This window comes from Thalassophryne amazonica, chromosome 6 (genome assembly GCF_902500255.1).
Source record: "Thalassophryne amazonica chromosome 6, fThaAma1.1, whole genome shotgun sequence".
In the NCBI taxonomy this organism is placed as follows: Eukaryota; Metazoa; Chordata; class Actinopteri; order Batrachoidiformes; family Batrachoididae; genus Thalassophryne; species Thalassophryne amazonica.
Window position 1 is genome coordinate 107,353,953 of NC_047108.1, and position 13,273 is coordinate 107,367,225.

The 13,273-nt window shown below is 40.4% G+C and overlaps 1 protein-coding gene across 1 annotated transcript in view; it reads left to right on the forward strand.

Moving 5' to 3' along the window:
• Positions 1-9,038, forward strand: part of LOC117512873 (solute carrier family 26 member 9-like) — a 64,746-nt gene extending 55,708 nt beyond the window's left edge. The window contains exon 21 of the mRNA XM_034173112.1: positions 8,755-9,038. Within this exon, the coding sequence (XP_034029003.1) occupies positions 8,755-8,766 (12 nt within the window). The 3' untranslated portion in view covers positions 8,767-9,038. The remainder of the gene's footprint in view (positions 1-8,754) is intronic.
• Positions 9,039-13,273: the final 4,235 nt, after the last annotated feature.

Sequence of the window (13,273 nt, forward strand, 5' to 3'; positions counted from 1 at the left end):
CAAGTTGGAACATGCCCAAGCTGTTAAACAATTTCTCAGTTACTGACTTGTTGAAAGCCATTAAAAGCCGCCTGAATTCTACAAATGGTTTTCAACACAGAGGTGTTTTTCCTGTCGCGGCGCACACAGATTTGCCGAGTCGTCACGGAAACGATTCGGCGAATTTCATTAAAATTTCATTAAAAAAATGTCCTTAAACAGTGGAATGTCCGCATAAATTCCTCATGCCGGCCTCTTCTGAATCTTCTCTGTTCTCTCACGATGTCCTGGGTGAATTAAGCCTTAAATTAGGATGTTTTCAGCTCGAAACAGGCCGACGACAGCGCCTGGAAGCGCTGCAGGACGTCCCGCTCCGTGGGAAGTCCTTACACCGACAGAAACACCCCATAATCTCTCATCAGCCGTTAAACTTTTCACAGAAAACCAGCTTAATTTCTCGAATAGTGTCCACTCGGATATTCCTCACAGGTCCAGAAAAAATTTTGATAAAGCAACGCGCGCCGTCTCGAGCAGCGTGTGAAACAAAGGAATTCAGCCGAGAGGGCGGGACCACATCTCACTCAAGGCCTGCCCACAGGGAAATGACGTCACCGACACGCGTGAAAAAACTCACGCATGCGCACGAGGGTTCAAGCATGATTGGTGTAATCGCATGTCATTCAAATCCATATATTTAAAAAAAAAATAAAAGGGTCGGTTTATTATCTAAGAGACCTCGTACATACATACATACATACACACACACACACATATATATATATATATATATATATATATATATATATATATATATATATATATATATATATATATGAAACCGCAGCTCATTCAGCTGCCTTATTATAGCAAATATTTCCTTGCAACAAAGACTGCAGACTCCAGCAGCCAGCTGAGCTCAGCACAGACGTATGGAGAGACATCCATGCTGTTAATGTCTGAAAGGAAATGCTTTTGAAAAAACTATAGATTTTTTTCAATCTATATCCAGAGATCAAGGATCGAGTCGAGTTTATTTATGTCCAGATATCAAGGATCCACCATGTCGACTTTATTTATGTCCAGATATCAAGGATCTACCATGTAGACTTTATTTACTGTATGTCCAGAGATCAAGGATCCACCATGTAAAGTTTGTTTATGTTCAGATATCAAGGATCCAGTGACCAATTTCATATTTATTTACTTTAAGACTCAATAAAATGTTGTTGACATAGAAAACCGCTAAAGCGTACTTGTAGCACACAGAAAATTCACAGGCGGTATCGCTAAGGGAATCGATAAGCAATCAGATTGATAAGCGGAATCGATAATGGTATTGATATTAATCGTGGTATCAATATCGATAAAATGTGATAAGCTGCAATTTACGGATGATCTGACTCATCGACAAATTGCAAAAATAATCACTGACTAGTCAACTATCAAAATAGTCGTTTGTGGCAGCTCTAGAATGCAGACTCACAGAAACTGGAGGTGGAGTAACAAAAGGCTTTATCTGGAGAAACTGGCACAGATTCAGTAATCAGTGTGGCGGAGGAAATAGGTAGACGTAATTTTGAGGATGGTCAAAGCAAGCTGGGTTCAGTGGCACAGAGTAGCAATGTTGTCAGGACTGAGGCAGAATCAGAGTAAAAAAACAAGCACAGGTCAAAAAAGCACAATGAGTCCAAGTATACAAGGGCTGAGGCAAAAAACGGTCTAACACAAGGCAAGGTCTTACACAGTTAAGCAAAAGGTCAGGAGCAAAACAAGGCTGGAACGCAGACAAGGTCAAACGAACTGGCAACAAACAGTGAAACATGCACGGCTTAAATAACAGTGTGTGATTAAGGAAAGTGAAAACAGCTGTGTGAGAACGTTCAGGAAGGAGACAAAGCTGATGGAAGCAGGAGCAAGAGAGCGCAGTAAAATAAACACTAAGCAGACAGAAACAGAGGCACAGAAGAAAGAGACAAAGATGAAGCAAACATGTTTAGCCGCATGTCCTCCTTGAATTGCTGGCTGTCTGAGTGGTGTCCAAAAAATGAGGTGGGCTTCATAGATAATTGGCAAAGCTTCTGGGGAAAACCTGGTCTTGTTAGGAGAGACGGCATCCATCCCACTTTGGATGGAGCAGCTCTCATTTCTAGAAATCTGGCCAATTTTCTTAAATCCTCCAAACCGTGACTATCCAGGGTTCAATCAATCAATCAACTTTTTTCTTATATAGCGCCAAATCACAACAAACAGTTGCCCCAAGGCGCTCCACATTGCAAGGCAAGGCCATACAATAATTATGAAAAACCCCAACGGTCAAAACGACCCCCTATGAGCAAGCACTTGGCCACAGTGGGAAGGAAAAACTCCCTTTTAACAGGAAGAAACCTCCAGCAGAACCAGGCTCAGGGAGGGGCAGTCTTCTGCTGAGACTGGTTGGGGTTGAGGGAAAGAACCAGGAAAAAGACATGCCGAGAAGGGGGGCAGAGATCGATCACTAATGATTAAATGCAGAGTGATGCATACGGAGCAAAAAGAGAAAGAAACAGTGCATCATGGGAACCCCCCCACAGTCTACGTCTAAAGCAACATAACCAAGGGATGGTCCAGGGTCACCCGATCCAGCCCTAACTATAAGCCTTAGCGAAAAGGAAAGTTTTAAGCCTAATCTTAAAAGTAGAGAGGGTATCTGTCTCCCTGATCTGAATTGGGAGCTGGTTCCACAGGAGAGGAGCCTGAAAGCTGAAGGCTCTGCCTCCCATTCTACTCTTACAAACCCTAGGAACCACAAGTAAGCCCGCAGTCTGAGAGCGAAGCGCTCTAATGGGGTAATATGGTACTACGAGGTCCCTAAGATAAGATGGGACCTGATTATTCAAAACCTTATAAGTAAGAAGAAGAATTTTAAATTCTATTCTAGAATTAACAGGAAGCCAATGAAGAGAGGCCAACACGGGTGAGATATGCTCTCTCCTGCTAGTCCCCGTCAGTACTCTAGCTGCAGCATTCTGAACCAACTGAAGGCTTTTTAGGGAACTTTTAGGACAACCTGATAATAATGAATTACAATAGTCCAGCCTAGAGGAAATAAATGCATGAATTAGTTTTTCAGCATCACTCTGAGACAAGACCTTTCTGATTTTAGAGATATTGCGTAAATGCAAAAAGGCAGTCCTACATATTTGTTTAATATGCTCTTTGAATGACATATCCTGATCAAAAATGACTCCAAGATTTCTCACAGTATTACTAGAGATCAGGGAAATGCCATCCAGAGTAACGATCTGGTTAGACACCATGCTTCTAAGATTTGTGGGGCCAAGTACAATAACTTCAGTTTTATCTGAGTTTAAAAGCAGGAAATTAGAGGTCATCCATGTCTTTATGTCTGTAAGACAATCCTGCAGTTTAGCTAATTGGTGTGTATCCTCTGGCTTCATGGATAGATAAAGCTGGGTATCATCTGCATAACAATGAAAATTTAAGCAATACCGTCTAATAATACTGCCTAAGGGAAGCATGTATAAAGTGAATAAAATTGGTCCTAGCACAGACCCTTGTGGAACTCCATAATTAACTTTAGTCTGTGAAGAAGATTCCCCATTTACATGAACAAACTGTAATCTATTAGACAAATATGAGTCAAACCACCGCAGCGCAGTGCCCTTAATACCTATGACATGCTCTAATCTCTGTAATAAAATTTTATGGTCAACAGTATCAAAAGCAGCACTGAGGTCCAACAGAACAAGCACAGAGATAAGTCCACTGTCCGAAGCCATAAGAAGATCATTTGTAACCTTCACTAATGCTGTTTCTGTACTATGATGAATTCTAAAACCTGACTGAAACTCTTCAAATAGACCATTCCTCTGCAGGTGATCAGTTAGCTGTTTTACAACTACCCTCTCAAGAATCTTCCTGGTTGGGACCAGGAAGCAGAGTTGTAGTCTTACACACCTCTCTGCAGCTTCTCTCCCCCTGCCATCCCCTCATTACCCCATCCCCGTAGAGACGGTGTCTGCTCCCAGACCACCAATAACCAGCAAAAATCTATTTAAGCATAAAAATTCAAAAAGAAAAAATAATATAGCACCTTCAACTGCACCACAGACTAAAACAGTTAAATGCGGTCTATTAAACATTAGGTCTCTCTCTTCTAAGTCCCTGTTAGTAAATGATATAATAATTGATCAACATATTGATGTATTCTGCCTTACAGAAACCTGGTTACAGCAGGATGAATATGTTAGTTTAAATGAGTCAACACCCCCGAGTCACACTAACTGTCAGAATGCTCGTAGCACGGGCCGGGGCGGAGGATTAGCAGTAATCTTCCATTCCAGCTTATTAATTAATCAAAAACCCAGACAGAGCTTTAATTCATTTGAAAGCTTGACTCTTAGTCTTGTCCATCCAAATTGGAAGTCCCAAAAACCAGTTTTATTTGTTATTATCTATCGTCCACCTGGTCGTTACTGTGAGTTTCTCTGTGAATTTTCAGACCTTTTGTCTGACTTAGTGCTTAGCTCAGATAAGATAATTATAGTGGGCGATTTTAACATCCACACAGATGCTGAGAATGACAGCCTCAACACTGCATTTAATCTATTATTAGACTCTATTGGATTTGCTCAAAATGTAAATGAGTCCACCCACCACTTTAATCATATCTTAGATCTTGTTCTGACTTATGGTATGGAAATAGAAGACTTAACAGTATTCCCTGAAAACTCCCTTCTGTCTGATCATTTCTTAATAACATTTACATTTACTCTGATAGAGTACCCAGCAGTGGGGAATAAGTTTCATTACACTAGAAGTCTTTCAGAAAGCGCTGTAACTAGGTTTAAGGATATGATTCCTTCTTTATGTTCTCTAATGCCATATACCAACACAGTGCAGAGTAGCTACCTAAACTCTGTATGTACATCCTCATTGAAGACAACTTTGGATGCTGTAGCTCCTCTGAAAAAGAGAGCTTTAAATCAGAAGTGCTTGACTCTGTGGTATAACTCACAAACTCGTAGCTTAAAGCAGATAACCCGTAAGTTGGAGAGGAAATGGCGTCTCACTAATTTAGAAGATCTTCACTTAGCCTGGAAAAAGAGTCTGTTGCTCTATAAAAAAGCCCTCCGTAAAGCTAGGACATCTTTCTACTCATCACTAATTGAAGAAAATAAGAACAACCCCAGGTTTCTTTTCAGCACTGTAGCCAGGCTGACAAAGAGTCAGAGCTCTATTGAGCTGAGTATTCCATTAACTTTAACTAGTAATGACTTCATGACTTTCTTTGCTAACAAAATTTTAACTATTAGAGAAACAATTACTCATAACCATCCCAAAGACGTATCGTTATCTTTGGCTGCTTTAAGTGATGCCGGTATTTGGTTAGACTCTTTCTCTCCGATTGTTCTGTCTGAGTTATTTTCATTAGTTACTTCATCCAAACCATCAACATGTTTATTAGACCCCATTCCTACAAGGCTGCTCAAGGAAGCCCTACCATTATTTAATGCTTCGATCTTAAATATGATCAATCTATCTTTGTTAGTTGGCTGTGTACCACAGGCTTTTAAGGTGGCAGTAATTAAACCATTACTTAAAAAGCCATCACTTGACCCAGCTATCTTAGCTAATTATAGGCCAATCTCCAACCTTCCTTTTCTCTCAAAAATTCTTGAAAGGGTAGTTGTAAAACAGCTAACTGATCATCTGCAGAGGAATGGTCTATTTGAAGAGTTTCAGTCAGGTTTTAGAATTCATCATAGTACAGAAACAGCATTAGTGAAGGTTACAAATGATCTTCTTATGGCCTCGGACAGTGGACTCATCTCTGTGCTTGTTCTGTTAGACCTCAGTGCTGCTTTTGATACTGTTGACCATAAAATTTTATTACAGAGATTAGAGCATGCCATAGGTATTAAAGGCACTGCGCTGCGGTGGTTTGAATCATATTTGTCTAATAGATTACAATTTGTTCATGTAAATGGGGAATCTTCTTCACAGACTAAAGTTAATTATGGAGTTCCACAAGGTTCTGTGCTAGGACCAATTTTATTCACTTTATACATGCTTCCCTTAGGCAGTATTATTAGACGGTATTGTTTAAATAAGCTTTATCTATCCATGAAGCCAGAGGACACACACCAATTAGCTAAACTGCAGGATTGTCTTACAGACATAAAGACATGGATGACCTCTAATTTCCTGCTTTTAAACTCAGATAAAACTGAAGTTATTGTACTTGGCCCCACAAATCTTAGAAACATGGTGTCCAGATCCTTACTCTGGATGGCATTACCCTGACCTCTAGTAATACTGTGAGAAATCTTGGAGTCATTTTTGATCAGGATATGTCATTCAAAGCGCATATTAAACAAATATGTAGGACTGCTTTTTTGCATTTACGCAATATCTCTAAAATTAGAAAGGTCTTGTCTCAGAGTGATGCTGAAAAACTAATTCATGCATTTATTTCCTCTAGGCTGGACTATTGTAATTCATTATTATCAGGTTGTCCTAAAAGTTCCCTAAAAAGCCTTCAGTTAATTCAAAATGCTGCAGCTAGAGTACTAGCGGGGACTAGAAGGAGAGAGCATATCTCACCCATATTGGCCTCTCTTCATTGGCTTCCTGTTAATTCTAGAATAGAATTTAAAATTCTTCTTCTTACTTATAAGGTTTTGAATAATCAGGTCCCATCTTATCTTAGGGACCTCGTAGTACCATATCACCCCAATAGAGCGCTTCGCTCTCAGACTGCAGGCTTACTTGTAGTTCCTAGGGTTTGTAAGAGTAGAATGGGAGGCAGAGCCTTCAGCTTTCAGGCTCCTCTCCTGTGGAACCAGCTCCCAATTCAGATCAGGGAGACAGACACCCTCTCTACTTTTAAGATTAGGCTTAAAACTTTCCTTTTTGCTAAAGCTTATAGTTAGGGCTGGATCAGGTGACCCTGAACCATCCCTTAGTTATGCTGCTATAGACGTAGACTGCTGGGGGGTTCCCATGATGCACTGTTTCTTTCTCTTTTTGCTCTGTATGCACCACTCTTCATTTAATCATTAGTGATCGATCTCTGCTCCCCTCCACAGCATGTCTTTTTCCTGGTTCTCTCCCTCAGCCCCAACCAGTCCCAGCAGAAGACTGCCCCTCCCTGAGCCTGGTTCTGCTGGAGGTTTCTTCCTGTTAAAAGGGAGTTTTTCCTTCCCACTGTAGCCAAGTGCTTGCTCACAGGGGGTCGTTTTGACCGTTGGGGTTTTACATAATTATTGTATGGCCTTGCCTTACAATATAAAGCGCCTTGGGGCAACTGTTTGTTGTGATTTGGCGCTATATAAAAAAAAAAATTGATTGATTGATTGAAGGTGCAAGAGAGTGCATTAAAGTAAACACTAAGCAGATAGAAATAAAGTGGGAGGTGAGTTCCAAACATAATGCAAAAAAAATCTACACATGGAAGAAGCAAAGAAACAAAACCAGGAAAATAAAGGTGAGAACTTAATAGTGATCAACAAGACAATTAAAGGCTGGGGTTGAAAGTACAACACAATTAAAATGTGAAAAACAGAAATTACAAGCAATGACTACAGTGGTAGAAATGCAAAATTAAACCAGTGACTAAAGTAATCCTAAGAAGAAATCAAAGACAGGGAATCAAGGCTGGGGTCATGGACACAGACAAAACCTAGATGAAAACCCAGACAATGGGGCAGATCATGACACATTTGCAGCCACTTAAAGGTTCATCTCATCAGTCAAGTCAGTCACATGGCTTTGCTAGCTTGACGTGAATTTGCTACTCCATTTCCATTTGGTAGTCAAATGCGAGTGCTGCAGAAAATATTTCCCTTTGTGCATGCAACATTTTATGTGGTTCCTGCACAGAAAATAAAACCCAATCAACCCAATTTAGTCCCATCAGTTGCTCCCTTGTCGTGGTTGCCACAGCAAATCCGAGGTGGATCTGCATGTTGAATTGACACAAGTTTTAGGCCAGATGCCTTTCCTGATGTAATCCACATTAGATGGAGAAATGTGGCAGGGGTGGGATTGCACCGGGAACCTTCTGCACTGAAACCAAGTGCATTAACCAACTGGCCACCAACCCTGCGAAACATGATACTATTTTAGAGATAGTATTACCTTATCAGCTCCAGCAGCCGGTCTGCTCTGTCTCAGCCTGATCCCGTCAGATCTCAAAAGCAAAGCAGTGCGACATCTGGTTAGTACTTGGATGGGAGACCTCTTTGGAACAGTGGCTGTGTGTTTCTCCAGGTAAAACTGGAGTTGCGTTAGGAAGGGCTGTGCCAATAAAGTAACAACCAGCCAATAATATAATGACATATAACATTATTGGCAAAATGCTACCACCTTATTGGTTCATAAACTTTACATTATTGGCAAGTTATTACGCTATTGGCTTTATTACATTTAAAATGCCCAAAATTATTTCATAATTGACAAGTATTACATTATTTGCTCTTATTACATTATTGGTTGCTACAAGCTTATTGTGAAATGTTTAAATTTGGTTTAATAAATGTTTTATTGGCATATTGAGCTGTTTTGTTCTGGGGTAATTTTCAGACTTCATTAATTGGGGTTAATTTGTGGATTTTAATTGCTAAACCGCTCAAGAATACTCAAGTGTCAAAACAAACCAATTTATACACAATTATGTCCATTCACTTGCAATTATATAACATAACCTAACATTTGCATGTGCTCCATAATTAAATGTGAGTAGAATATTTACAAGTACTTTTATTTTTACAGGAATTGCTTTGAAGAGCAGCTTTTCACTTGAAGAAGAGCTGACGAGGACTCGGTAAAAAAATACTGCACTATCATTTGTTATGTATGGAACGTAATCATTGTCAGAATGTATATTTTGCATGTTTGTATTTTATTTATAATATGTTTGTCCTTGCGAGCCTCTGCTGTCAAGAGTCAGTGGCTTCATCAGCGAGGAGCGTTACAGACCTGTTCCAGAGTGGACTCATCAATAAGCTGGGGGTGAATGAGTGGGAACATATTTGTGGTGTGAGACCGCTGAACGTGCAGACACACAAAAGTGTAGCTGTAATTAACTGAGCCACAGCTGTGAGGTGCAGGCAGACGCATTCTGCCTTGGACCCTGTAAAAGAGGAAATAAGGCAAAACAGAAATAAAACAAGGAAACATCAGCAGTTCCATCACTTTATTGTCTCGTGAAAACTGCTGCAGACCACAAATACAAATTCAGTAAGGAAGAATGAAGTGACAGCCACATAAACAGTGGTGGGCTCAGTTCCGCTAATCCGCTAATTATCAAAGATAATGTTTTCATTATTGGATTAGCTTTTCAGATAACTGTGAAAACCATCATCGGAAATTTTGGTCCAGTAATTTTTAAATCGCTAACATTTTTGCTGGTTAAGTAAATAAAGCTTTAACAGATAAAAATCTTTGTTAAATCTGATATCAAATATTTCAGCACTTAACTGTTTTGTAGGAGATAAACAGCTCTGTTCTCTATAAACCGAGAAGAGCTGGTTTCAGAAGACAGTGTTTTATCCTCTAGCATGAGCATCAAACTAGTCACAAGATCATTGCTCCTGACACCACACAAGCAACATCACCCAAGTCATCCGGAGGCATACAGTTTTAACTTATGGTTAAAATTTTAACCAAACTAATTTCGGGCATGTTTTTTAAATTAACATCATTTCTGAAATTTTAGAATGTGAAAATATCAGCTATATGTTTTAGTTTTAAAATACTGCACTAATTTTGAAGGTATTAGTGTGGACATGCTCTGCCCAGTGCATTATGGGTACAGTCACAACAGGAGAAATGCATTTGAGACGCTTTGATCAGGCTCCACAAGGACAACAGCATTAAACTCTTTGTATATTGTGCCTAAAACTCTCATGAATTTATTATCTGGGTTTTTAGACATTGTTACTTGTTATTGTGTTTATTTTAAATGTCAGAAGAAGCTCAGGTTGCTTTTCCATTATTTTCCTGTTTGCTCTATGGTCTCTACTGCCATCTACTGGCCAGTAGTTTTCATGGCAGTATTCGCCCTAAGTATTGAGATATCCCATAAATTATAATTCTTTGCACACCTGAGAGCCGTTGCAGCCTCTTACTGCAGCTAAAGAAATAAAAGTATACATTTTGGTTGTGTAATGTATAAATTTTATATTGTGTAGCACTTTGAGATTTCTTTGAAATGTAAGGTGCAATACAAATAAAATGTATTATTATTATTATTATAATGTTCATTTACAATTGTCGTTGTGGATTTTGTTGCTTAAAAAAAGGTACACAAAGGATTATGGATAAGGGGCTGAGTGTCTGGGTGCCTTGTAGATGGCAGTGTTTTATACATTTTGACCCCAGTTACATCAGACGGTTTTTAAATCACAACTTTACTTAGTTGGCTTTTGCAAAAGGCTTTTTTTTTTACTCATAAATAAAATGCCATATTTTACAAAAGCACATTTAAATACCAACACACACGTCACGTCACACTCACATGTTGATTTTTACATAGAATAAAGAAGTCAACCAATCAGTGTTAGTGGAGGCTCATTTCCCCATAATCCCTTTGTCATCTGTCTGTGTTTGTTACAAAACTTCAGAATTACTGCATTATTTAAAATTAACAGATATGTGTTTTATTTTAACATGGTTGATGTTGACCCATCCTGGGTCAACACTTTTCCAGATGCCCCCTGGACGCCTCGCTGGAGAGGTGTTCCGGGCACGTCCCATTGGGAGGAGGCCCCGGAGAAGACCCAGTACACGCTGGAGGGACTACATCTCTCGGCTGGCTTGGGAACGCCTTGGGGTTCCCCCGGAGGAGCTGGGGGAGGTGTGTGTGGATCGGGAGGTCTGGGCAGCTTTGCTTGAGCTGCTGCCCCCGCGACCCGACTCCGGATAAAGCGGAAGAAAATGGATGGATGGATGGATGGTGACCTAGCTGTTATGCCTACTGGCATTAGTAAAGAGGGGCCGGCCAGGGAGGATGGTTTTCAGACTGTCGTCGGGCGGAGGAAGTCACATGGGGCTCGACGGAAGTCATGTGGGGCACGGTGCCCGGTTGTGGCACCCAAATTATATTCGCCTGTGCGAACTATGAACTGATTTTCTCCTCTGGATATGCCTGATGTCAGTCTTTAGAGCCCACGGACTTCCACTCCTGTCCCCAGGCTGAAACGTCTGTGTTAGTGATAGGGGATTCCACCACCCGTAATGTTGAGTTGCAGACGCCAGCTGATGTTCAGTGTTTTCCTGGGGCGAGAGCTCCTGACATTTCCTTTTACCTCAGGATACTAACACTGTAAAATGGTAAACAGACCAAGAAACATGACATGAAATACAATCATATAGTTATTCATGTTGCTGCAAATGATGTTAAGATGAAGCAGTCAGAAATCACAAAAATGAATATAGAGAGGACTTGTGACCTTGCTAGAAGGTCATGTCGGCATCGATTAATAGTTTCTGGTCCCCTCCCCTCCCGGGGTGGTGATGAGGTTTTTAGCAGGCTGTTATCCTTAAATAAGTGGCTAGCACAGTTTTGTACACAACACGGTTTTGGTTTTGTCGATAACTGGCCTTCGTTCTGGGACCGGCGTAATCTGTTGATGCCGGATGGCTTTCACCCTACTAGAGAGGGAGCTGCCATCTTGTGCGTAAATATAGATAGGGCTCTGTAGGGAGGGTAACACTTGGAGTATACAGCAGGTCGCAGAACATGGGATGAATGTGGGTGTGGGATCCACTAGTTTAGCGAGGAATTTAATGTGGACAATCCAAGGTGCTGAAAGTGTTTTTTTTTTTTTTTTGGGAGGGAGATTTATCAGATTGAGACTGTGGCCTGCTCCTGTAGACGTGTTCGTAGAATTTACAGAGGGATATGTTTTTCAAATTTAGTACCTATTACTACATTGGATGACATTGGAGTCGAGGCCTGCTGGATGTTCCTGCTGTATTAAATATTTCATGTCTGATGCCTGCTATCTGTGTGGAGTGTATCAGGCCTAAACCTATTTTTAGGTACCTTAGAAGTGTTATTTTGGAACCACCAATAAACCCAAATAGTCCAATTGTCAACTCTGCCGAGGTCATTAGTTTGGGTCTTATAAATGTTAGATCATTGTCTTCAAAAGCTATGTTGATCAATGATTTCATTGTGGATCATCATTTGGATATGATTGGTTTGTGTGAAACCTGGCTTAAACCTACAGTTGTTCTTCCCCTAATTGAAGCATGCCCACCGGCATACACATTTAGTCATGTTTCTCGTGGTATGAAGCAAGGCGGGGGTATTGATTTTATTTATAAGTCTAGGTTTACGTTAGTAACTGTTGTGGGTCATAGGTATGGATTGTTTGAGCATCTGATTCTCCGCTCTGCCCATGATGTTACATATTGTTTGGGTCAGAAGTATGGACATCAGTGGTGTTGTCATTGTTTATAGGCCCCCTGGCCCTTATTCTGAATTCCTGGATGAATTTGGTGAGTTTATTTCTAACTTGTCAACTAATGCTGATAACATTTTGATTATGGGTGATTTTAACATTCATATGAATCTGATCCCCTCTGTAAATCATTTATGGAGATTGTAGATGCGTTGGGATTTCAGCAGTGTATTCAGGGCTCGACACATATTAGTGGTAATACCCTGGATTTGGTTCTGGTACGTGGTATTGCTCTCATCAATATTGGTATACTGCCCCTTGCATCGGTGGTCTCTGACCATTCACTTATTAAGTTTGCATTTACATTACTGCGTTTAGTGGAGCAACAACCTGGCCTATTACTGTGGCGATGTATTAAACCTTCAACTAGGACTGAACTTGAAGCCAGATTGCTTGGTCTTTTAGCTTCAACTTTGCAGAATGATCAATCAGTGGACAGTCTGGTGGATGGTTTGAATTTGGGACTCAAAACTACACTTGATGAGATCCTTTATTAAGGCCTTGCCTTCCCAAAGTGCAGTTGCCTTGGTTTAATGGTTACTTGCGGGACTTCAGGCAGAAGGCTAGATTTCTGGAACAGAAGTGGCGTGGCTCTAAATTAGAGGTGTTCCACTCTGCATGGCATGATGCAGTTGCAGAGTATAAGCATGCACTATGGATTACAAAGCGGGCTTACTATTCGGATTTGATCAATAAAAATAAGCACAACTCAAAATTTTTGTTTGATACTGTAGCATTTCTTATCCATGGTCAGTCACCTGTTAGTCCTTCTCCATTTATAGCTCAAGACTTCTTGGAGTACTTTGAAAAGAAAATAGAAG